At 45.4% G+C, this 24,714-nt stretch overlaps 2 protein-coding genes and 1 pseudogene across 2 annotated transcripts; all 3 read right to left on the bottom strand.

Moving 5' to 3' along the window:
- Positions 1–4,157: 4,157 nt before the first annotated feature.
- Positions 4,158–6,826, bottom strand: LOC124647791 (annotated as a pseudogene).
- Positions 6,827–7,111: 285 nt separating this feature from the next.
- On the bottom strand, positions 7,112–9,199 carry LOC124708946 (uncharacterized protein At2g38710-like). The gene is made up of 5 exons (XM_047240589.1): positions 9,055–9,199; positions 8,505–8,624; positions 8,247–8,361; positions 8,071–8,164; positions 7,112–7,575 (listed from the first exon to the last, which is right to left on the bottom strand). The coding sequence occupies exons 1-5, from the start codon at positions 9,156–9,158 to the stop codon at positions 7,373–7,375; spliced, it is 636 nt and encodes a 211-aa protein (XP_047096545.1). The 5' UTR covers positions 9,159–9,199; the 3' UTR covers positions 7,112–7,372.
- A 3,356-nt stretch (positions 9,200–12,555) lies between these two features.
- Positions 12,556–15,693, bottom strand: LOC124708945 (uncharacterized sugar kinase slr0537-like). The gene is made up of 5 exons (XM_047240588.1): positions 15,232–15,693; positions 14,305–14,570; positions 14,064–14,181; positions 13,471–13,679; positions 12,556–13,009 (listed from the first exon to the last, which is right to left on the bottom strand). The coding sequence occupies exons 1-5, from the start codon at positions 15,595–15,597 to the stop codon at positions 12,556–12,558; spliced, it is 1,413 nt and encodes a 470-aa protein (XP_047096544.1). The 5' UTR covers positions 15,598–15,693.
- Positions 15,694–24,714: the final 9,021 nt, after the last annotated feature.

The following is a 24,714-nucleotide window of genomic DNA, read 5'->3' as shown; positions in this document are numbered from 1 at the left end:
CCCGTCCCACGACCCAAGCCCCTGCCCAGTTCTTTTACACGGGACAAAACGGAAACTCAGAACTGATCCCAGTTCATAGACACCCGGTATGTACAGATTATATTTCAAAAAGTTCAAAAATATTGTTGAGAAATGGACTATTTTAGCACCAAAATTTGTCTTTTTTACATAGTCCACAAAACATGTCGTCTTTTTGCTGAAACAACTTTATGATCAAGTAACATGTCAAGATATACAATGAACTTTTTCTTTGTATTTATTTGACATGTAACGAGTCCACGAAAGGCGAGCCGGCGACGGGCGAGGCCACTGTAGGTGGCGAGTCCGCAATAGTTGAGTTCGCGACGGGTGGCTCGATGTGGCAGACGGAGTCGCATGTCGAAGGGGGCCGCGTTGTGGCGGAAGGGGTCGATGTGACGGACATGGTCGACTATCACCACGGCCTCTACCTAGCTATCATGCCCTGCATAGCCCGCCATCAACCCATCACCACCTTCCGAGGCCGCCGCCCCATGTACCCCGTTGCGGAACGCCACACAACCAGAAAATTGCAAACCAAGTTGCACATAAATATTGTCCTTTCAACATGCGAGCAACAACAGCCAAGGGCCTGCATCTGTCCAAGCTGACGGACCTCGGAGCATCTCCGGCCGCGTCCCGTAAAACTGGCGGACACTATAGAGGTGTTCGACACCGTCACAACGGAAGAGGCGCGGTGGCGCCGGACGGAGGAGATGGGCGAGAGGTGGCGTGCGAGCATCTACGTACGTACATGGAGTGGATCTCCAACACCGTCAATGGTGGGAGGTGATTGAGCGGCGGCGGTGGGAGGCGGTGGAGCGTCGGCGGTGGCGGACGGCGAAGTAGCGTGAGCAGTGGGAGGCGGCGCTGGCGGCAACGGAGGCGGCCTGGGGGGCGCTGGTGGATGCGTTGACGGCGCAAATGGAGGAGGCGGAAGACAACAACGACTTCGAGTGGCCCAACGACGATGGCCGCACCCGGACGAGGCGGTGAATCAGCAACGAGCGCTCGTAGAGTCCTCCGAGTCGTAGAAGAAGCTCTAGGACGACGCCCGTGCCCGCGAAACTAGCAGATTCGTCGCGCCATCGAACTCTCCCTCCATGCGGCGCATCAGGGGAGGGCAGGCGACGACGCGCTGATGGAGCAGCAGCGCCTGCTCACCACCTACGCAGGGAGAGGTGGTGCGCAGAGCAGGAGCTGCGGTGGAGGGGATGTGACGACGGGGCGGGGTCGTCGAACGCACCGCGGGCGGCCAGTAGGTTAGGGTTAGATAAAATCTAGCCGTTTTCATTCAAACTTGTAATATATAATCAAATTTGAATGAAAACTTTATTTTCGTTCATTTTTATTTATTTTTATTTATTTGGGGGAGCGTTTGGGGGACGCGGCTGGGGAGCGACGTCCCCCAAACGCGTCACCTGAAGGCTCGATCCGGCGTCCTTTAGAAGATAATTTGGAGGACGTGAGTGGAGATGCTCTCACCACCATGGTAGAACCGGATCGCCATCAATCGTGAACCTTTTTAGCGCTCTCACCACCATGGTAGAACCGGGTCGCCATCAATCGTGAACCTTTTTAGCGCAAAAAAGGATTATAGCACAAGGATGATAGCATTTTTTAGCGGAAGGACGAGAGCGGAGTATTTAGCTGGGCTTGAATTTTAGGTAGGAATAAGAAAAAAATGCAGAGTCCAACCGTGTGAAGCAAAGGTCGCTGCTACCAAAGTTCGTACGGGTATCGGACAGATATTGTCGTGTGTATAGCAGCTCTCGTACTAAAAACCCATTTGAAAGCAGTCTACGCTGCATTTACAGCGAGCCTCTTCGATTCCCACACGAGGCTCCTCGTTCACCGGTGAGCCGTTTGGGATTCTGCGACCTGCTTCCATTGGGCTATCTGCTGTATATAAAGTGACACCCACGCTGTATGGCAGTCAGCCAGTCACCCATTCACCCGAGCAGAGAATGCTACGGGCTCCAGCAGGGAAGACGATGGTGAAGATAGTGGACATCGCCGAGGAAGACGACGACTGCTGCGAGATCGACCTTGCCGAGTTCGCCAAGAAGGTGACTGTCAAAGCAGCGGACGATGACGTGGTCGTGGTTGCTGCCCAAGGCCCGGTAGGTTCTTCTGATTATTTGTTCCTTTCATGGTTTCTTTGCCGTTTCCATGCATGTCTAGCCGGTTAGTTTGCATTTGTTTTTGTTTGTTTGTTTACTCAGTAGTTGTTACATGTATATGTAGAAATTTCTGTATATGCATTAGAAGACACCTCAAGGAATTTAAAAAAAAACTCGTTTGAAGATCTGTTTTGCTTTGTTAACTGTATAGTCACCTGTGTTCTAAAATGCATGAACCGTCGGAACATCTTTTCTTCATGTCATATGGCCTGTAGATCAAAGTCAAGGGCATCCGCAAAACAAAGATCAAAGTCAAGGTGGAAGTAGATCAACCGGGGGACTGTTCGGTCACCAATGGTGACCTCCGTGAGCGTGCTGCTGGTGATTGTTTGGAGAACCCATATGAGATTGAAGAAGATGAAACTACTGCGCATCAGAAGAAACCTGCTGAGACCAAGCCTGGTGTTAAATTCGACATCAAGTCACCGGTGAAATGCGAGTCTGAATCCTTTGAGGAAGTCGATGCACCGGTGAAGTGTGAACCTCGAGAACCCTTTGAGGAAGTTGCCAAGCCAGTGAAGTGTGAACCTGAAGAAGGCAACAGTGCTGATGAACTCTTCGAGCAGGTGATTAAGATGTCGCCGGTGAAGTGTGAATCAGAAGGCTTTAAGCAAGTCGTTCCTGACACGCTGCCAGTGAAAAGCGAACATGAGGATGGCAATGGTGCTGATGAACGCTTTGAGGAGGTCATTTCTGACATATCCCTGCTGAAGTTCGGGTCTATATGCTTTGAGGAAGTCATGCCAGCGGCAAAGTCTGCACCTGAAGACGGCAATGGTGCCGACGAACACTTCGAGGAGGTCAGTCCTGACATGTCGCTGCTGAAGTGCAAAGCCGAATGCTTTGAGGAACTCATTGCTGGGATGTCACCTGAAGAAGGAAACAGTGCCTACGACCTCTTTGAGCAGGTGATTCCTGATATTTCACAGGTGAATTGTGAATCTGAATCCTTTGAGGAGGTTGTTGCTGATGTATCGCCGGTGAAGAGTGAACATGAGGACGGCAGGTCTGCCGATGAAAACTTTGAGGGAGTCATTCCTGACATGTCGCTGCTGAAGTGTGAATTGGAATGCTTCAAGGAAGTCATTCCTGACATATCGCCGGTGAAGCGTGGACCTGAAGATGGCAATGGTGCTGATGAATGCGTTGAAGAAGATGCATATGACCACCTCCCTGAGATGGATATTGGAGGAAGAGTGTTCGATGAGGAAGACAATGATGACTTTGTCGTTGTCACCAGAGAGTCTCTCTGAACTAGATATCATTTCTTGCCAAGTTACAGCCATGTACTGAATAATTTGAGTATGCGTTTCAATGAGAAAAGATGTATTAAGCTCTTCAAATCATAGCTGTATGAAGTATAATTGCTACAAATTTCCTGTCACATGAAACTTTTTGATAATTATGATGTTGGATTCATATAAGTTGGTTAAAACCTCTGATGTTTGCTCCATTATGGTGAATAACTAGGTGGCACTAAGAGATTATCCTCATCCAAGGTACTTGTGCGGAAACTTACCATTTGATACGACTCCTCACGAAAGCTGCTGCTGCAAGGTATCCTGACTACCTACCCATGGCTCTTTCCGTTTCTTCTTGCAAGCATGATAAAAAAAATCTTCTCCAGTACCAATAATTGGCTGATCTGCGCAATGCAGTGTTATTGTTCTTGGTGTGAGGTACCTGCATCCAGCTGTCTAGAGTGGAAAGGAACAGAAGGGCACTGCCATGCTACCAAGTTAACTCAGGATTGTAAGTTCATCGAGCATGTTTAGTGTCAATATTGCTAATATGTGTGTATTTGACAAACATTCCATATCAAATCTCGAGTAAAAAATGTTTAATACTGCATAACTGTGATCACAACTGAGAATGACCGACTGAAATACTCAAATTATTTATAATTGTAGTGCATAGGTTTACAGATACACAACCATCATCATTTATCCCTGAATGGGGGGCTGTTGACATGGCACCCCAAATTCCATGGAATGAATGAAATGATGGCATATCAATGATTGGGGGTCGAATTTTTCGAACAAATTCTGACCCCCAAATACCTTCTGACACAAATCATAAATAGTTTTATATTTTCTGCTGCAATACAGATGCTAAATCATTGGCTTTATTTGGAAACATTAAATACGGACGCCATGTTAATTTCATCTCTGTTCTTGACAGATGGAGCATATTCACCATAGTGCACGGTGTACAGGGTGCTCTGGTAGCGGGTGGCGCGGATTTTGTTCCTCAAAGACTCAGTGATGGTCCCATTGTAGCCGCCTTCCTCATGAGGGAGTCAATAGTTTGTAGTATTGTCCAACCTGCCAGGTTATCAGGCCTAGGTTATAAATTGACATGGGAATGTACCGACTAGAAGCTTTTGATATGTTCTGCCATGGTCCTAAATTTTCTTCTGTTTCAGCCATATCTATGAAACTCTATAGAGTACTCCATCCGTCCTCAAATAAGTTAGCATCTAGAGTTAAAATTTGTCCACAAAAGAGTGTACTTCTCGTTTTTCAATGCACTTTTAAATGCTTCTCTCTCGTCATACTCCCTCCTTCACAGTTTATTAGGCGCGCGCGTACCCCTAGGTCATCAATTTAACCTATATAATTTAAATTATATAATACAAAAATTATATCATTAGAAAATAGAACATCTAAACTTTCTAATGATATAATTTTTATAACATATAACTAATGCTAACTTGATCAAATTTGCAATCTAGGGGTACGCGCGTGCCTTATAAACTGTGAGAGAGGGAGTACGTAAATTAGGGCCAATAGCATTTAGCACATAAACTCCTTATTTTCTGTATGCATGTAGCCCATTGGATGTAGTGAAATTAAGGAGGTCAGAGATAGTAGTTAACCTATTTCCAATGCAATATTCTTAATATCTCTTGAAAAACGCAAACCTACACTCTTTTTCAAATGGATCTTGATTGATTTTATACCAGTTTTAGTAATTAAATAATTGTTAGAGGAACTTTTGCTTTTAACTCACCTTCGTTGGCAGCAACCTCAGGTAATATGTTGTACTGGGTCTTACGTTGTAGTCTGGATTAGTGAACTCAATAACTAAGCCATGCTTTCCAACCAGTCACATAAGAAAATAACTTCGAGGCCTCTAACCATAGATAGAAGTTGAATCAAAAGATATCAGTAGAAGCTTGCAAGAGCAAACCTCCCAATCAAGGTAGTGCCCTGAGAGATAGGCGCTTTTCTCCGATACAGTCAGAGGAGCTGCCATATTTGGAGTGCACTGTCTCTATATTAACAGAACATGAACCTGCACCCAACTGGAAGTGAGAGTTTATTAATTTAATATAATCCAATCAACACAAAGTGTGTAACACTAGCTATAGCTGCTGAACAAAATCTTCTGGCAATATTGACACTGTGCACATGTATTTTAATTCATACACACAAGGAATCCAAAGTCCATCCAACAGTTACCTGGTCAGTGCATAATCCTTAAAGCCGCTTACAATCTAGCGGGGATCGAAGGTTCCAATGCATCCCCTTAGGTGTGGTTTGGATCCATTGGTAGCCTTCTTCCAGGTGACAAACAGGGGGCTGAAGTTGCAAAAATTGACCCAATGAGTTCAGACATTGCACATGTTACAACACTTAACACTAGAATATTGTTCAGAAACTGCAGTCTAGAAGCTAGTAAATAGCCTAAACACACACTGACATGACACCCCACACAATAATGCCATGGAACAAAACAGCATTTTATGAATTGCAGGGCAGGATCTAGTATGAAAATCTGCAACACCAAACATCCTACCTATGTCCCCCAAGTCCTAACTAAGGCCAAAAGGAAAATCCTCTTTTATCCTCTGCAACTGCGATTAACCAACACAGCTGGCAAATATAGGCCAATAAACGCCCAAACCACTCTCGCTGCCGTTTAGGCACACCCTTTCCCCAAATCTACGGTGGATTGACCGGAAACCAGGCCAAAACTGCCTTAAAAATCCATCCTTTGCAAGGTCGAACATGAGGATGGTAGGGGTGCCGCTGAACACACTGAGAAAGTCATTCCTGACATGTCGCTGATGAAGTGCGAATCAGAATGCTTTGAGGAGGTCATTCAAACCATGTCACCGATGAAGCTTGGATCTGAAGCAGCAATCGTGGCGACGAATGCATTGAAGAAGATGCATTAGAACACCTCCCTGAGATGGTCATTGGAGGAAGAGTGTTCTATGAGGAAGGCAATGACGATTTTGTCGTAGTCGCAAGAGAGCCTCTCTGAACTGGCTATCATTTTCTTGCTAAGTTACAGCCATGTAATAAATAACTTTTTTGAGAGACATGTAGTAAATAACTTGAGTATGCTTTGCAATGAGAAACAATGTATTAAGCCCTTCAAAATTATAGTTGTGCTAAGTATAATTGCTGCAAATTTCCTGTGACATGAAACTGTGTTGTCATTATGTTGTTGAATCCATATAAATTGGGCAAAACCTCTGATGTTTGCTCTGTCATGATGCATAACTAGGTGGCACTGAGAGATTATCCTCATCCAGGACACTTGTGCGGAAACTTACCATTTGATACAACTACTCACGATAGCCGTTGCCAGAAGGTAACCTGACTACCATTCATGGCTCTTGCTTTAATCTTCTTGCAAGATAAAAAAAACTCTGTCTCCAGTACCAGTAATTGGCTATTCTGCACAATGCGGTGTTATTGCTCTTTTTGTGAGGTGCCTGTATCCAGCTGCAGGATTGTTCTTTATTCTTCACTAGGGTCACACCAATGATCAGATTGTAAGTTCATCCACCATGTTTAGTGTCAATATTGCTAATATTTGAGTATTTGACAAACATTCCACATCAAATCTCAAGTAACAAAAGGTTTAATACTGCATAACTGGGATCACAACCAGAATGACCAACTGATATCAAATTATTTATAATTATATAGTGCATAGGTTTACAGATACATAACCATCATCATTTATCCCAGAATGACATGATTTTATGGGGGCTGTTGACATGGCACCCCACATTCCATGGAATGAATGAAATGATGGCATATCAATGATTGGGGGTCGAATTTTCGAACAAATTCTTACCCCCAAATACGTCTGAGACAAATCATAAATAGATTTATATTATCTGCTGCAATACAGATACTAAATCGTTGGCTTTATTTGGAGCCATTAACTAAGGTCGCCGCGTTAATTTCACCTCTGTTCTTCTTGACATATGCAGCATATTCACCGTAGTGCATGGTGTAGAGGGTGCTCTGGTAGCGGGTGACGCGGATTTTGTCCCTCAAAGACTCAGTGATGGTGCCATTGTAGCCTGCCTTCCTCATGAGGGAGTCAATAGTCTCTAGTATTGTCCAACCTGCCAGATGATCAGGCCTAGGTTACAAATACCCAATTGAACTAGGAATGTACTGATTTAAAACTTTTGATCTGTTTATTCATGGTGTTAAATTTCAATTATTTCAGGCTTATGATATACTCCCTCCAATCCATAACAAGTGTCGTTTAGTACAAAGTTGTACTAAATTAGTGACATTTAATATGGATCAGAGGGAGTAGCAATATTGCAATTCAATAAAGTTAACATATGCAGCACTTTAGGCTCTCCGCTTACACTAACTTCGTATCTACACTCTTCATGCAATTCTTCGTACCAAATCAGGGTACAGGCTGGGTGGTATATTTTGTTAGACAACTCGAAGACTCTATATAGAGATTCACAAATCTAAAGTACCTTGGTAGGTAGAACCAAATTCCTCAACAAACTCATGCCACTGTAAGGCATTAGAATCTTTTAAGGGGTTTTGGTTGATTTTATCTTACATGTAGCAGTTTTAATAACTAAAAAACTCACCTTCATGTGCAGCAACCTCAGGTAAATAAGTTGCACTGCGTCTTACATTGTAGTCTGGATCAGTGAACTCAATAATCAAGCCATGCTTTCCAACCTGCAGTAGTACATAATAAAATAACTTTGGTGGCTGTAACCATAGATACCAATGAAATGAAGAGATAATAGCTGGAACAAACCTCCCAGTCAAGGTAGTTTTGTGCAGTTTCATATTCCGTCAATATAGAAACTGTGCACTCCAAATATGGCAGCTCTTTCGACTGTATAGGAGAAAAGCGCCGATCTCTCAGGGCACTACAAGCAAGATATTATTACTATCCAATCAATACAAATTATGAGATTCTGCCAGATGCTGCACAAGAAAATCTTTTGGCAATGCTGATACAGAGCACATGTAATTCATACACATGGAAATCCAAAGTACACACAAAATTTACCTGGTCAGTGCATAATCCTTAAAGCCGCTTACAATTTGGCGGGGCTCCAAGGTTCCAATGCATCCCCTTAACCGTGGTTCGGAACCATTGGTAGCCTTCTTCCAGGTGACAAACAGTGGGCTGGAGTTACAGAAATTAACCCAATGAGTTCATACATTGTATGTGTTACAACTGCACAAACGCTAGAGCAATTTTCAGAAACTACAGTCTAGAACCTAAACATCCCTATCTAGTATGAAAAACTGGAAGGCCAAACAAGCAAAAACATCCTATTCCCCTTGGTCCTAACTAAGGCCAAACAATAATTCCTCTTAAAAGAATTTCTCATCTTTAATATAATCTCTGCAACTACGATTAGCCCACAGCCCCACACAGATGGTAAATCAAAGGCAATAAACCCAAATCCACTCTTAGCCGCCGTAAAGGCACGCTCTTTCCCCAAATCTACGGCGGAATTGACCGGAAACCATAACGAAATCGCCTTAAACACCCATCCTTTCCGGCGTGGAGAGAAGACGTCGATCGCGAGCGGGAGGAGGGGGATGCTTACTGGACGCCCTCCTCGAAGGCAGGCGGCGGCGGCTGCTCGCCGCTGTAGTGTGCGACGAGGGTGTCGAAGCAGTAGACCGCCATTTCCTCCGTGGCCACCACCATCGTCGATCGCCGCCGCCGCGACCTCGCCCGCCGTCACCCGAGCGAGAAGGGGAGGCGGCCGCCGCTGCGGGTGCGAGACGGTGCGGTGGTGGGGGAGGTTGGAGAGAGGAGGAAGCGAGCGGTGCGTTTGTTTCGTGTCTCTGGTCAGGATTCCTGAGTCAAGTAGAGGAAGGGCTCCGTATCTCTCCGCTCCGTGGGTTTTTCTTTTTCGGAAAGGTCAATTGTACCCCACGATGGGGCTGGTATTTACGTCGTCCGCAGGAAATTTAAACGGCACGTCAAGGGGCATAACGGGACTTCACGAATCCCAGGAGAAGTAAACTGCTCTCTGGTGAAATTTCTGCCACATTAAAATCGCAATCTTCCATTTTTGAGCAGAAATAGTCAGTTCGTGTGCAACGGCCTTCTCTGTGGCTGATTTTGCTACACATTCACGCTACTGTCTCAGACCATGGCCCAGTAGGTCGACAGGTATCTGCACAAGGGAACATATTACAACTTACAATCAGGTGGCATTCCCAGATCAAAGCAAAGTTTATGTTAATCTTATGCGTGCACTGCAAGCAGCATCCAAAAGAACAACGAGCTAGAAACAAAGTTTGAGAGAGAATCAGGCAGAACAAATATATATGTAACAGAAAGAAGAGAATCTGGGCGAAAATGCCGATCGGAACTCGGGTACGGGCGAGGATGAAAGTGCACCCAATCTGAGAGCGACAGCTGTCTAATTACATGTGTATTTTATAGCAGGTATATACGGTATGTGGTGTGTATTTGTCTGCTCACCAACGCTCACATTGATTGGCATTAAATCCTGCCAGGCTGCCCCGCGTCGCTCGTTTCCATCTCTTCCCCATCGCCACCCGCGCCTCCACCTTCCTTCTCTTCCGCACCGAGTGGGGGATGGCCTTCTCCCTGAAACTCCTGCTCGACCCCAGGCCAGGCGGAGAAGAGGGCGAACCCGACCCTAAGGATCTGGCGGCCGGAGTGCTCGCGGCGTGTAGGCGAAGATGATCTGGCGGCAGCGGCAGTGAGGCGCTGCGGACCCCGACCCTAAGGATCTGGCGCACCGTCGAGCTCGAGCACGCCTCCTGGCCGGCGGTGATGCCCACCACGGTGCTGCGGGCTAGCTCGCCGACGACGCCGACCCGACCGCGCTCCGGTTGTCCAAGGATAGCAGCGCTAAGGGCGTCCAACCCGGTGGTGCTCGAGGCCGCCGCCGACGCCGACCCGGCCGCGCTCGTCGTCGCGCTCCGGTCGCTCAAGGAGCTGATGCAGTGCTTGGCCGCTGTGGGGGCGGCGCCGGCTCTGTCTTCCTCAGCCCACTGGCCCCCGGCAACAAGACCCACCAGGCCACCACCACCACGGCGGCAGTGCCGGCCCGTGCCGAAGAAGGTGAGTCGAGGAGGCGTTTGGCCGCGGTGGGGGCGGGGCCTCTTTCAGATTCTCCGGCCAAGCTCCTTGAAGAACCGCATCACGCCTATGGCGGGGCTGAGAATCAGTCGTTGTGTTAGGCCGGCCTTCAACGATGGCTCCTCGAGCAGGTTCGTTGGATTGTTGCCCGACGTTCCGGTCAACTTCATCTGCCCATGGCACGAGCAGATCTCATCTGGCTATGATTCATGCCGTCCGTTCTGTCCATGTTCTTTGCCAAAAAAAAATTGCCATGTCCGATTTTGATCTTGTTCTTGATTTTCTTTCATTCCATCCATATTCCTAGAGTGTTCAGACTGCTCTATTTTGCATCTGATTCCGGCATTCCGCCCATCCTGTCCATGTTCAATCCTATTTGCATCTGATTCAAGTTCTTAGAGTGTTTAGATTGCTTTACGAAAATGAAATTATCTTGTTGATAGTGTCACAGATTTCCCATGAATCATTGTTGCTCCCGTGTATATGTCCCCATTGAAGCATCAGCTTCCTTGTATGAATTATGGTGTCAGATTTTTTGTGCGACTCTTGACCTCGGATTTCTTGTGTAGATTTTTATGCTTCTGTTTCTGTCAAAAAGATTGCTAAATCTTTGTTTATATACAGGTATGAAATGATATGTGCATGTTGAATCCCCATAAAACAATCGAATCCAAAAAAATTGAATGCGCATGCTGAATCTAGCATGGATAATGCCTTTTTTTCTCATGTGCAAAGCTGAGGAATATATTCATTCTTTTAAGAAACCATCATTTCATTTTACTTCCTGGGTGCAACCATTGTGTGGTGGGAATAAGGCTGGGTCAACTCTAATAGTAGCACGCTAATGCTATGAGTATCAAGGATCACAGCTGAGGAATGAATTGATCACTTATCTCAGGTCTGATCTTTAAGTTGTTATCCTAATGGCTACGTTTGTTCCTTCAGATTGCCTAGCTTGATAATTAAATATTGTTTTCATTGCTGAACGTAGCTGAGTTTGACTTTTTTCTGTTCAAGTCACAATCCCTCCAAGAGCACTAGCGGTGAATTCTATAGCATCTTGCGCATAAATCACCCGTGTCTCACTAGTTTGACACATTGTGTAAGTACTCGAGTAGTATTATGGATTAACGCAGAGTTTAATGACTGAGAGAGAAAGCGGATCAAAAGCATGCATGCGCAATAACTTTGCATGTGCAATAACTCTGCACCGACCTGCTTGTGTATTTCATCAGGTATCCAACTAGATACGAAAAGGTAAATCATCTGTATTAATTTCGTGCTATATTAAGTGCTAATCACATAGCACACATTAACGCACACGATTTCGACCTCGCGCGTTGCCAGGTTCCAAACGTCCGGGTCGAGAATCTGGGTCACTACACTGGGAGCTGCCTGTGCCTGCCCTGGGGGCTGACTAGTGCTCAAGATATTGTATCAACCTCTACCTTTCGCTCCTGAGGGCGACATTCCACCCAACCACATCGAATCCCATCCAACAAAGTCGGACGATCACGTTACCATTTGATAGCATATCCCTCGAGTGACCACAGGTGTTGCCGAAAGAATTTATTCCCAGTCCCAAGATGACATTTTCTCCTTTTGAGAGTGTAAATTAAAGACAAATCTATGATACAATGTTTCTTTGAAATGAAAATATCCATGTGTGCAGCATCCTTCTGGTGCAAAATTTACGAAATGAAATGGTAATAAAGGTCGCGACAATGAACTAGGCCTAAAGGAATGAGATGCTATATACACGTGAATATGCCTATGACTTTCTTGAAAGGGCAATCCTGGTGAAATTTGACTGCCATGCTTTTGGAAGGAGGGGCTAGTTTAGCATTTAGATAGAATCTGAGCGGTAAAGCTAAGTAATTGCTTCATAAATCTTCTAGAGAAGGGGGACTGGCCCACTTCGTCCCTCGATAATCTCCATCACCAGTGCCCATCGAAGACTTGGAACTTGAGAGGGAGAGAGACATCATAAGTTTGGAACCTGATCTGTTTCAGCATCTGAACAGAACTCCAAGTTGTCAAAGTGGAACTCAAACAATTCAGCCAATCTGTCAGCGTCCTTAACCCTTAGGCGTGTGCCTTGCTGCCCGACCACAACAGCAGCTACCTGGGCCGCTAGCAGGCCGATACCCTTCAAGTCTGACGCACCCCGGAGAATACCATACAAAATTCCTGACGCGTACGCATCGCCAGCTCCACAGGTATCAACAGGCATACACGCCGGTGGAGGGATGTATATTGCTTCACCTTTCACACCAATGTAGGAACCGTGCATGCCATCGGTAACAGACACAAGAGGAATAGAATGGCTCAAGTATCTAGCCGCGGACACGGTGCTCTCTTCTGAGGTTAGCTCGCAGAATGCCCTTGCTTCGTTGGCATTGGCAAATAATATGTCTGCATAGTTTCCCACAATATCCCTGTAAATGTTTTGGATCAGGGTTAGCACTGTTGCGAGATAAGTAACATAGCACTATACTATATTGGAGTAATATGGAGAATGTGCGATAAAGTTACACTTCACGCTCACGAACAGGCATAATATTTTTTTATTTAGTGAAAACCATGCTAACAAAATGATATACACCTCTGTTGGTAATTTCGGTGCCATGATCAACACTAGTTCATCATGTTGTGGTGTAGCCTACTAATGTGGTGTTAGATGCTTACAACCGCTTTTAGAGCAGACACTCACCAACAGTATCACTGGAAGCAAGTAAAAAGGCAACCTCTTTTCTAATTTTAAAACGCAGACCTCTGTTACTTGAAAGGAAATGGAAGACGACATGTCCAGACTCTAGTGTGCATGTCAATCGGAAAAAAATTATTGCAAGTGTCAGTCACACAAAAAGGAAATTCTTAACAAGGAGGATAGTCTCACCAAAAATCACTGTGACAACGCTTGATACATGACACATCTGATGCCGAAACAGCAATAAGTGCACCATTCTTCTTAGCATCTTCACAAGCTTGCTTTATGGCTTCAATTGTGTGAGCGAACTCGAATAGGTATCCTTCCACAACTAATAGATTTGATTTGGATACTAGCTCCGCTAAGTCTGAATCGTAAGCCAGAGTTGAAGATGTACCCTGTAAGACAAGTTACAAGGCATCGTTAGAGAAAAAGGTAGTGTAAGGAGACATAATTAGCCAACAAAATAGAGTATAAGATGGATGCTCTCAATGCTATGTTCATACTTCAAATAAAACATTGTGCATAATAGCGGTGCGCTCTTAAGAGGCAACAACTGAATTATTTCATTTCCTGGAAGGCATTAGCACAACTCCGTAGTTTCTAGAGAGTAAAGCATAAGAATGAAGATCAAAGGATACAATTATTTTAGCACAACCTCTTTTCCTGGAAGGCATTAGAACAACCTCTTTTCTAACCAGGACTAGTTAGCAGCAATTATTTTTCAGAAAGGTGTTGCCAACAATTTTAAGAACAGAAAAGCCGTTAGTGAAGGAACTGACCTGGTATGCAAGCATAGTTCGCTGTGCATCTGGAGTTGTTAGAACAATGACAGTCCCAGTGGTACCATCTTTGACCGGCTTGGACAAGAATTGTACATTAGCGCGCTGCAACTTTTGCCTAATAGCACAAATTTAAACAAAAATTTGATGTCAGATAACACTCAAAAGCCTCGGGGTGCCAATAGTGCAATAAGATCAGAGTACAGAGGAAGTGAAGATACTGTCAGATCAATGAATTTACCTGTAGAAACTACCAAGCGGGTCACTGCCCACACTGCCAGCCATCGCAATTCTAAGCTCGGGGTAGCTAGTGATCCGACTACTACCAAGCCTTGCTAGAGCCACGAGCGAGTTGGACAGTGAGCCTCCAGCAGCGGCCTTGTAGGTGCAACCATCCATGGCACGCAAGACCCGTCCCCTCTCCTCGTGGTTCACAACCTTTCTTGTACCCTTCTCTATGCCTAGTCTCTCAAGGAATTCATCGTCCACCATGCCTGAGAAGTCAACCTATTTGAGCAAGAAACCGTACATAAGTTACCACTGGTCCCCATAGCTTATCCAAACAGACTGGACTTCAGTGTAATCACGGTCCATCACAACTGGCTCCAATAATAACACATAGGTCAAACAAATCATATTTAAGCATGAGCACAGGTAACAAGTAAGCATCGACATTCACCGCAATACGAATCGCGGGCTACACTAGTGACAGCCACAGCAGTGTATCCACGCTATTTAGCTTATGTATATTCTAACATTGTGGTGAGTGGAAGCAGTGATTACTTGTTTTTCAGCTACCGGTTTCTTGCGATTTGGCATTAGGAGACCACCTTAGTACAGTGTACTGATGGTCTGTTGCACGTTTGGCACCAACAAGCAACAAACATAGGAGTGTTGGACGAAACACTCGCATGGTCATATGTAAATCATCATCAAACTTGCAAAGGTTGAATCATTAACATAGCAGCAGCCAGAAAAGCATGTCGGAATCCTGAACCAAGCAATACCATACGTCTGTACTATTGGAGTTTTCAGTTACTTTTAAGTGAAGCTAGATACAGGATACTGGTTCTTGGCAAATTGGCACCAGAACGACAGAAATGAACCGTATTTGGCTGTGACCATCGACGTATTCAGAACGCAAGGAGGGTAGAAAAGGTGTGCGCACCATGGCCTGGCCGAGGCCGAGCACGTCCCAGCGCTCGGGCCCGGAGGAGGCAGCGGCAGCAAGCTCGAGGACGTCGTCACACTCCAGGTGCGGAGACGAAGGCCCCCCGCCCAGCGCGCTGCGGGCGTCCTCCTCGTCCTCGTCGTCGCTGGCGTCTTCAGGCTCGGCGTCCGAGAATCCCCCGAGGAGCGCCCTCGGCCTGCCCTCCCACCGCACCGCGACCCCGCGCGGCCTGGCTCCTGTGGCTCCCCCTCGTGGCGCGGCTCGGCGGGTAGTGGAGGAAGGAGAGGAAGAAGAAGAAGGCGGGAGGGGGGCGGCAAGGCGGCGAGCGATGAGGCGGGAGGCGGTGGTGGAGGCGAGCGCCATGGAGAGGGGGAGGAGGGGGACGAGACGGCGAGAAGGTGCCGTCTTTGGGGGAGGAAAATGGAGTGGATTAGAGGACGTGGAGCTCGCGCGGCCGGCCAACGACCTGGCTCAGAGGACATGAAGGAGAACTTTTTCTTTTTCTTTTTTTTGATTGGAGAATTTTTTTTTTTTGTTTTGCTTGGAGATGGTGTCTCACTCAAACCTGTCCAATGGGCCGGCACGGCCGGCACCGGGGCCAGTCCTATACACCGACCAGGTCGGTGCCGATGCGGTTGCCGCACATCTGGTCGGGTATTGGGCCTGGCCCATTTAGCGTTTTATCGATTTCGCTTTCTCTTTCGTTTTCTCTTTTTTTTCTTATTTTGTTTTTCTGTTTTCTGTTTTATTTTCTTTTCTTTCTGTTTTTTTTGTTCAAATTGAAAAAGTCTATATACGAAAATGTTTAAATTTGAAAAATGTTCAAATTTGAGAATTACTAAAATTCGAAAATTGTTCAAATATGAAAACTGTTCAACTTCAAAAATTGTTCAAATCTGAAAATCATTCATATTCGAAAATTGTTTAAATTCGAAAATTGTTCTAATATGAAAATCGTTCAGATTCGAAAATTGTTCAAATTTGGAAATTGTTCATAGAAAAAAATTGTTCAAATTAAAAAAAATCAAATCTGAAAAATGTTCAGATTTTTAAAAAGTGACTTCTTCTTAATTTGAAAAATATTAAAATTTGACAAATGTTCAGATTTTTAAAAAATATTTCTTTAAAAAAAGAAAACAAACAGCAGAAAACAAAAAAGAAAAAAAATGGCTTACCTCATGTTGGGATGCGGCCCACATGGTAACGCGGGGGGCGCGGGGTGTGCAGTAACCGGATCGACACCGACCAGCTCGGTGGATAGCACGTCCCGGCACCGGCCTGCCCCCCGCTTCACGTGGCTGGCACGGCCTGGCTCGCCTGCCGCCCGTGAACTGGCGGGCCGTGCCGTGTCGGCCCACGTGCCCCGACCCAAAGCCCCGGCACGGCGGCCCGTTTGGCTCACGGGCCCGAAAAATAGCCCGTTTTGTCTATTTTTTTTCCTGTTTTGCTGTTTCTAACTCGAAACTGTTCAAAAAAAAATTGGGAAAAATCGAAAAATTCAGAAAATTGTAATATGAGGCAAGATTTCATATGGGACAAAAAAAGAGATTCATTAGATGTTGCCACGTTAAAAAAACTTATATCCCATGATAAGGAAAAAGAGTACAATCGTTCTAAAAATCTAAACTACATTAGCCATCTTGTGGTGCCTCACCAAGGGCCTGTTTGGTAGCATGTGGGCCTCTTTTTTTTACATGGGCTAGGAAGCGAAACGAATTGTTTGGATTCCTACAAGCTCCCGCGTTGTTGCACGAACCGGTTTTTAAAGCACCTTCAGACAGGCCCCGGAAGAACGCCTAAAATGGCCGTTGTTGTGGAGCCTGGCACGTTGTCTTCACACGCCTGTACGCGGATGGGAGACGGAAACGCCGCGTCCCTTCAGGAAAACGCACCATAACTAGCCTCACCGCACCCCTCTCCTTCCTCTCACTCGCCTCTTCACTCTCACCCCCCCCCGCCACAAAATGTCACATCACCAGGGCGGTTGCTCTACCGCTGAAAAATCCATTGCACCGTCGCAAGGCAGAGGAGCGGGACCGGAGGAGGAGGCGACAGTGACAAGCACTGTGACCTCAACCGGAACCTGCACCGCGCTCTTCACCGACATCTCGAGTTCGGGCGCGACCTCGACCTCGTCGTCGACCTATCCAATGGCCGTAAGCTACTCTTCCTCTTATCTTCGTCGTTGTTGTGCGACAACAGGCAGTGCTTCACCATTTGCGATAACATGCAGTTCCATTATGATTGGGTTCGGATAGACGGTTGCTTGTTGTTCGTCACGATTGCTTGTTGTTCTTGATGATTTCTTGTTGTTCACGGTTGCAATTTGCTTAGATCTGTTACTATTCTTTACAATCACGCCATTCTAGATTTGACTGAGATTGGTCAAACTGGCTGATTTTATTGTACATGCAAAGAGGGGAGGGTTTTTTGTGTTGGGGTTTTACATGTTGTGATTGTTGTGTCAAAGATTAAGCTGAGTAGCCCTAGTTTTTCAGACTCGGGCGCAAGACGAGCTAGACGAGTTGAAGAGCGAGGTTGCGCTGCTCAAGAATGTGCAAAGAACTCAAGCACAAGTTATGAGGTCTAAGAATCAGCAATGAGAGGCAGAAAGAAAGGCATTGGTGGCTGAAAAGAGAAAGTTAGGGTATGACATATACGATCTGCTCCAAGTGAATTTGGCAAACAGGGAAAAACTCAAGAGGATCAGGCTATTTTTGATGATCAATAAATGTGTTGGGGATGCAGTGTAGGAGATTCCACTAATGTTTGAGCTAGGTAGAATTTGTAATATACACTAAGTAGTGATGGCTGTGAAATACGCTATATTTTGTCGTGTTTAAACACTTAGCTAAGTCAAAAAATTGACTAAGTTTACCTCTCAACTTGCCATTAATGACTAATTAATGCAAAGATGTGCAATGTCTTCTATTTTTGGATGTTGTGCAGGAAATCACATCATAATGACAAATGGACCTCAATTACTAAAGTAAATCGCGTCAGGAGCATGGCAGAGTTGAGTACACTCGAAAAGGCGGTTCCATGGGCTATAACGGGAATCGGTAAAGGCAAGCCCTGCCCGTACCGTGCGCCCGTACTGTGTGCCACTGCATTCCCGAGGTCAAACCCTATAAGTTTCGTGAAGGGACCGACTCTAGACGGAGAGCCATTCGTCGCCAAACAGAGCCGCCATCCACCAGATTCATCTGCACCACACCGAAGGAGATCCACCACCATAGTTCATTCATTCCATCTCCCATCTCCTCCGTAGCCATAGCCATCACCATTATAATAGAGATCTCCTTGATAAATAGCGACCATTGTAAGAATATTTGATTTCAATCTAAGTATTTGCACAATGATTTCTATCTTGGTATATGATCTTGATATTATGTGTGAGTAGTCCTCACGGGTTGCGGGTTGGGGTGAATCCTCACGGCGTTTATGTGCATCTAACCTTATTATATGTGTAAAGATTGAATGAAAGATTTTCAATCTTGTATCCTTGTCTCTTTGCCCCGTCTCAGTGATGTGCAGGTATCCATATCATTCATTCGATCAAGGAAAGAGGTGGGATGAGTGGAGAACGGCGTGCTACCGCGAAACCTCAGTGACATAAAGGGGAAAGTAACGGTACATGTTTATGTTGGAGATATGTCCGAGAGGCAATAATAAAGTGGTTATTGTTATATCTTAGTGTTCATGACAAATGTTTACATCCCATGCTATAATTGTATTAAGTGGAGATATTGATACATGTGTGTTTTGTAAACAAACCAGAGTCCCTCGTAAGCCTCTCGTTTAACTAGCTTGTTGATTAATAGATGATCATGGTTTCCTAATCATGAACATTGGATGTTATTAATAACAGGACCATATAATTAGGAGAATGATATGATGGACACACACCCATAATAAGCATAACATAAGATGAAGTCATTGAGTTTGTCTTGCTATAAGCTTTCGATACATAGTAACCTAATCATTCGGCCATGAGATCGTGTTAATCACTTACACCTGATGGATGCTTTGATGACTGATAACGCGTGAAGCACACGTCCGTTGGGAACCCCAAGAGGAAGGTGTGATGCGTACAGCAGCAAGTTTTCGCTCACTAAGAAACCAAGGTTATCGAACCAGTAGGAGATGAAGGCCACGTGAAGGTTGTTGGCGGAGGAGTGTAGTGCGGCGCAACACCAGGGATTCCGGCGCCAACGTGGAACCTGCATAACACAATCAAAATACTTTGCCCCAACTTAACAGTGAGGTTGTCAATCTCACCGGCTTGTTGTAAACAAAGGATTAAACGTATGGTGTGGAAAATGATGTTTGCTTGTGAAGAACAACAGAGAACAGAGTTTGCAGTTGATTGTATTTCATATGTAAAAGAATGGACCGGGGTCCACAGTTCACTAGTGGTGTCTCTCCCATAAGATAAATAGCATGTTGGGTGAACAAATTACAGTTGGACAATTGACAAATAAAGATGCACATACATATCATGATGACTACTATGAGATTTAATCAGGGCATTACGACAAAGTACATAGACCGCTATCCAGCATGCATCTATGCCTAAAAAGTCCACCTTCGGGTTAGCATCCGCACACCTTCCAGTATTAAGTTGCAAACAACAGACAATTGCATTAAGTATGGTGCGTAATGTAATCAACACAAATATCCTTAGACAAAGCATTGATGTTTTATCCCTAGTGGCAACAGCACATCCACAACCTTAGAACTTTCGTCACTGTCCCAGATTCAATGGAGGCATGAACCCACTATCGAGCATAAATACTCCCTTTTGGAGTCACAAGTATCAACTTGGCCAGAGCCTCTACTAGCAACGGAGAGCATGCAAGAACATAAACAACACATATATGATAGATTGATAATCAACTTGACATAGTATTCAATATTCATCGGATCCCAACAAACACAACATGTAGCATTACAAATAGATGATCTTGATCATGATAGGCAGCTCACAATATCTAACATGATAGCACAATGAGGAGAAGACAACCATCTAGCTACTGCTATGGACCCATAGTCCAAGGATGAACTACTCACGCATCAATCCGGAGGCGGGCATGGTGATGTAGAGCCCTCCGTGATGATTCCCTCTCCGGCACGGTGCCGGAGGCGATCTCCTGAATCCCCCGAGATGGGATTGGCGGCGGCGGCGTCTCTGGAACTTTTCCGTATCGTGGCTCTCGGTAATAGGGTTTTCGCGACGGAGAGTTTAAGTAGGCGGAAGGGCAGAGTCGGGGGACGCTCGAGGGGCCCACACCATAGGCCGGCGCGGGCCCCTCCTTGGCCGCGCCGCCCTATGGTGTGGCCACCTCGTGGCCCCACTCTGTATCTCCTTCGGTCTTCTGGAAACTCCGTGGAAAAATAAGACCCTGGGCGTTAATTTCGTCCAATTCCGAGAATATTTCCTGTGTAGGATTTCTGAAACCAAAAACAGCACAAAACAGGAACTGGTGCTTCAGCATCTCGTTAATAGGTTAGTGCCGGAAAATGCATATAAATGATGTAAAGTGTATATAAAACATGTGAGTATTGTCATAAAACTAGCATGGAACATAAGAAATTATGGATACGTTTGAGACGTATCAATGACCTCAAACACCACTTAGTAAATGGGTGGTTATAAAGGTGGCATTAAGTATTCAGAAAGTATAAGTTGAAGCGCATGGATCAAGAGTGGGATTTGTCCATCCTGATGACGGATAGATATACTCTGGGCCCTCTTGGTGGAATGTCATCCAATTAGCTTGCAAGCATGTGACTGGTTCACAAGGAATATCATATCACGGTACGAGTAAAGAGTACTTATCGGTAACGAGGTTGAACTAGGTAACTCTTCAGGACCATATATATAGTTTTTTTCGGTCAAAATACATTGGTGGGCAAAATAATTAAGTGATTTGGATGATCGACGACCGAAAGAGCCTACCTGGTCTCTTTTGGGCCGTAGGCCCATCCATGTGTGCTTCCACGTCCCAGGGTGCTTCTCCGATGAAATAATGATGCTCCAAAAATCCGAGCTCAATTTGACACTGTATAGGTCTTTGAAAGTGAAAAATACACAAAACACAAAATTCATGTTATGCAGAGTTATAAACCAAATAAAGGGGATCATTGGTAAATCCCCATAAATCAACGTAAAACATGTTATTATCATCTTGCAAATATGTGGCACTTCAATATGATAAAGGACAAAGTTCATGTATGCATTTTACATGCATCACGCCCACCGTCCTATCACCAGAACCACCGCCATGGGGCTGCCACAGACCGGGCGTGACGCGCCGCATACCGCCTGCCCGGGACCGCCGCCCCGGCGTCTGCCCAACATCCCGACGATCCACTCCCGGACCAGCCCCGCCACCGCCCATGGAAGGCGGCACCTCAGATATTGGGGCCCTCCGCACGCGATGTATAAGGGGAGGCATGCCACCGCTAATAGCACTGGGCTTCCCCAAGGCGTGCACGCCGGTGGTGGCAGAGGAGGACAAGGAGGATGGGAGGGTTGGAGGCAGCGACCTAGTGTTTCGCCAAGTCGCCCTAGGCAGGAGGGGTGGGTGGAGGGCGACGCGGGAGCCGTTGGACCATGACTTTTTAAAACTTGTTTTTCAATTGAATTTGTTTTTTTTTTTTGAAATTTCGGGGTTGCATCGTCACGTTTAGGAAATGGATTCAACACAAAAATATGAAAATTTACAATACTAAATTAATATTAATAGATTCAACACAAAGATTATATTTTCTCAATATATTCATTTGATATTGTAGATGTAAATGTTTTTCCTTAAATATTTGGTCAAAGTTAGTACTCCCTCCATCTCAAATGATAGGGCGTAAATGTTTTGGCTCGATTATTAATGAGGGTTCCAGCAAGACAAATCTTTCATTATCTGCCCCTAATAAATTACTCCCTCCGATTAATATTAATTGACTTCAATATGGATGTATCTAGAACTAAAATGTGTCTAGATACATCCACATTAGAGTCAATTAATATGGACCGGAGGGAGTATGAGATTTGTTCCAAGAATTTCTCTTGTTTTGGTTAACTAACACCTCGTTTCTCTCCTGGACGGCATGCGTACCTCATCTCGCTCACCGCACAGCCACTCACATGTAAACAATAACTGCCCACTCTCCTAATTTTCCTCTTCTGCCAGCCATTCAATAATTACTCCTTCCCTTTTTTTGGGTCAATATAAACGATAAGAAGGGGTAGTTTTGGAAAGATCTAGACCATTTGATGCTGGCAAAATATGGGAAAAGCCTGTAGAGATTAATCCTAGAGAAGATTGGTCAAGCCAAGTGTATCACCACTACAACAAACCAAAGAATCCAGCAAGGATTTGATCCACAGCTAGCCTAGTCCAACTCACCTAGCAACTAATGGTTTATTAAACCATCAGAGATATAGACAAGTTATTGTCTATTTGATTTTCAACACCAAAGACTGCCAGCAATCCAAAAGGAACACCCAACAAGCAGTATCTTATCCTAGCAAGCCAAAGTATGGTGGGAGATACCATAACAGCAACCAAATGCTGTTAAGACCCACTCAACCAACCAACAACATCCAAACAGTTAGCCAATTACACATATCATCACCTAGATGGGTTCAAAGAAGAGCCAGGGTCCCCAACAGATGTTGGCATCCCTCTAGCTCAATCAAATTAATTATAAGAGTCATCACTACAAGAAGTTCATCTCATTTATCTAATAAATCATGACAAGCTATATAGATAAATGAAATACATAAGTAACCAGTAACTAGAACACTTGCAAATGATCCAGAGGATCACTGCAAGCATCAGTATATGCTTTATTAAGCATTAGCAGTCACCAATACATGGTGAGATGCTACACAGTTACAGAGAGCATCACCACAAGGCACAGACAGAAGCACAACAAGCAACCATCAATCAGCTGATGATCCTAAGATCATCAGAGCTTGCTAGAGCTTGCTAGAGCCTGCTAGAGTCAAGCATAGTATCAGTAACTTAGCGAGTTAGTGAAGAAATACACCCAAACCATAACTGAATAAACAGAAACTTAATATATGACTTTATAATTGTATCCAGAATCACATCAAGAAAACGATGTACCATTGGATCAAATTACATAAGTGTAAGGGTATTTTACCCTTATCCATTATTTTGGTAACTATGACACCGTGCTAGAGTATTTGGACTAATACATGTCTACAAGATGATTCCCAGGTATTAGACAAAGAGGTATAATGGTGTATCAATGGAACAAGAAGGCAATGGGAGACCTCCCACTTCGATGAAAAATCAACAAGGAGTTTTTCAGAGCATGGCCGGTCCCCGGCCCGGTCAGACCGGCCCTGGCACCGGCCAGCCCGGCGTCGACCGGCCCCAGGATCGGTGCCAACTGGGTGGAGTCCAGTAAGGTCGGGAGCTGGTCCGATCAGGGTCCGGTCGCCAGCCCGATCTGGACCGGCCGACCCGGTCGTAGGTCCGGTCGGACCGGATGGAGGACCGGGTGCCCCGGCGCCCAACCGGCCTACACGCTTGTGCCAACCGCGCATGGTCCAAGACGCTCAAAGAAGTTGCTCCGGCCGGGATCCGGCGCAGATCCGGTTTGGACCGGCCGGTCCGGTCCCCGGCTCGGCCGGACCGGCCCCGCACCGCCGATCCGGTGCCGTGCCCGGTTGACCGGGTTTCTCGGGGAATCTGCTGACGTGTCAAGTGAGCAACAGCCATAATTCAAGTGACACTATAAATACCCCTTCTCCTACCTCTGAAAGGGCAGGCACTACACTAAAAGCAGTTCTTGAGCTCTGTCTCACATACTCCATTGTTAGAAACACCAAAAGCCTCAGATCTCCCTCCTCCTCCACCCAAACTCAAATCCCTCCGGGAAAACGATAGAGGAGGACCCGATCTACTGTTCTACCAAGACAAATCTCATTCCCCCTTGTATTCATCAAGAAGCTTGATCTCTAGGGTTCCTTGGAAACCCTAGGTGGGCAAGAGTGGTCCGGAAGCATCCGGGTTGTGGATTTGCTCCTGACAAGATTGTGAAGGTTTGGAGGCTACCTCAAAGTCTACCACAAGTGAGTGAGCTATTCCTTCGTGGGATAGGCTCCGGAGAATAGGGTGAGCTTCGTGGCGTGGGGAATCCTTCGTGGGACCTCCACTCCTCCAAACGTGACATACCTTCTTGCAAAGGAAGGGAACACGGGAATAAACCCTTGTCTCCGCGTGCTATTGATTATCTCTAACCGAACTCTTTACTTGTGATTTAACTGCATGTGAGAGCCTTCGTGCTCGAGTTAGTTGTATCCTCATACAGGTTGTTTCACCTAGTTTGCATTAGGCTCACCTTTATAATTCCGCAAAGCCTAATATTGCAAAGAAAGAATTAAAATCTGTAGAAACCTATTCATGTTGGAGATATTCCCAAGAGGCAATAATAAAGTGGTTA

Source organism: Lolium rigidum, chromosome 4 (genome assembly GCF_022539505.1).
Source record: "Lolium rigidum isolate FL_2022 chromosome 4, APGP_CSIRO_Lrig_0.1, whole genome shotgun sequence".
NCBI lineage: Eukaryota > Viridiplantae > Streptophyta > Magnoliopsida > Poales > Poaceae > Lolium > Lolium rigidum.
Note: the sequence above shows the minus strand (reverse complement) of the source record. Positions and strands in the feature narration are given on the sequence as shown.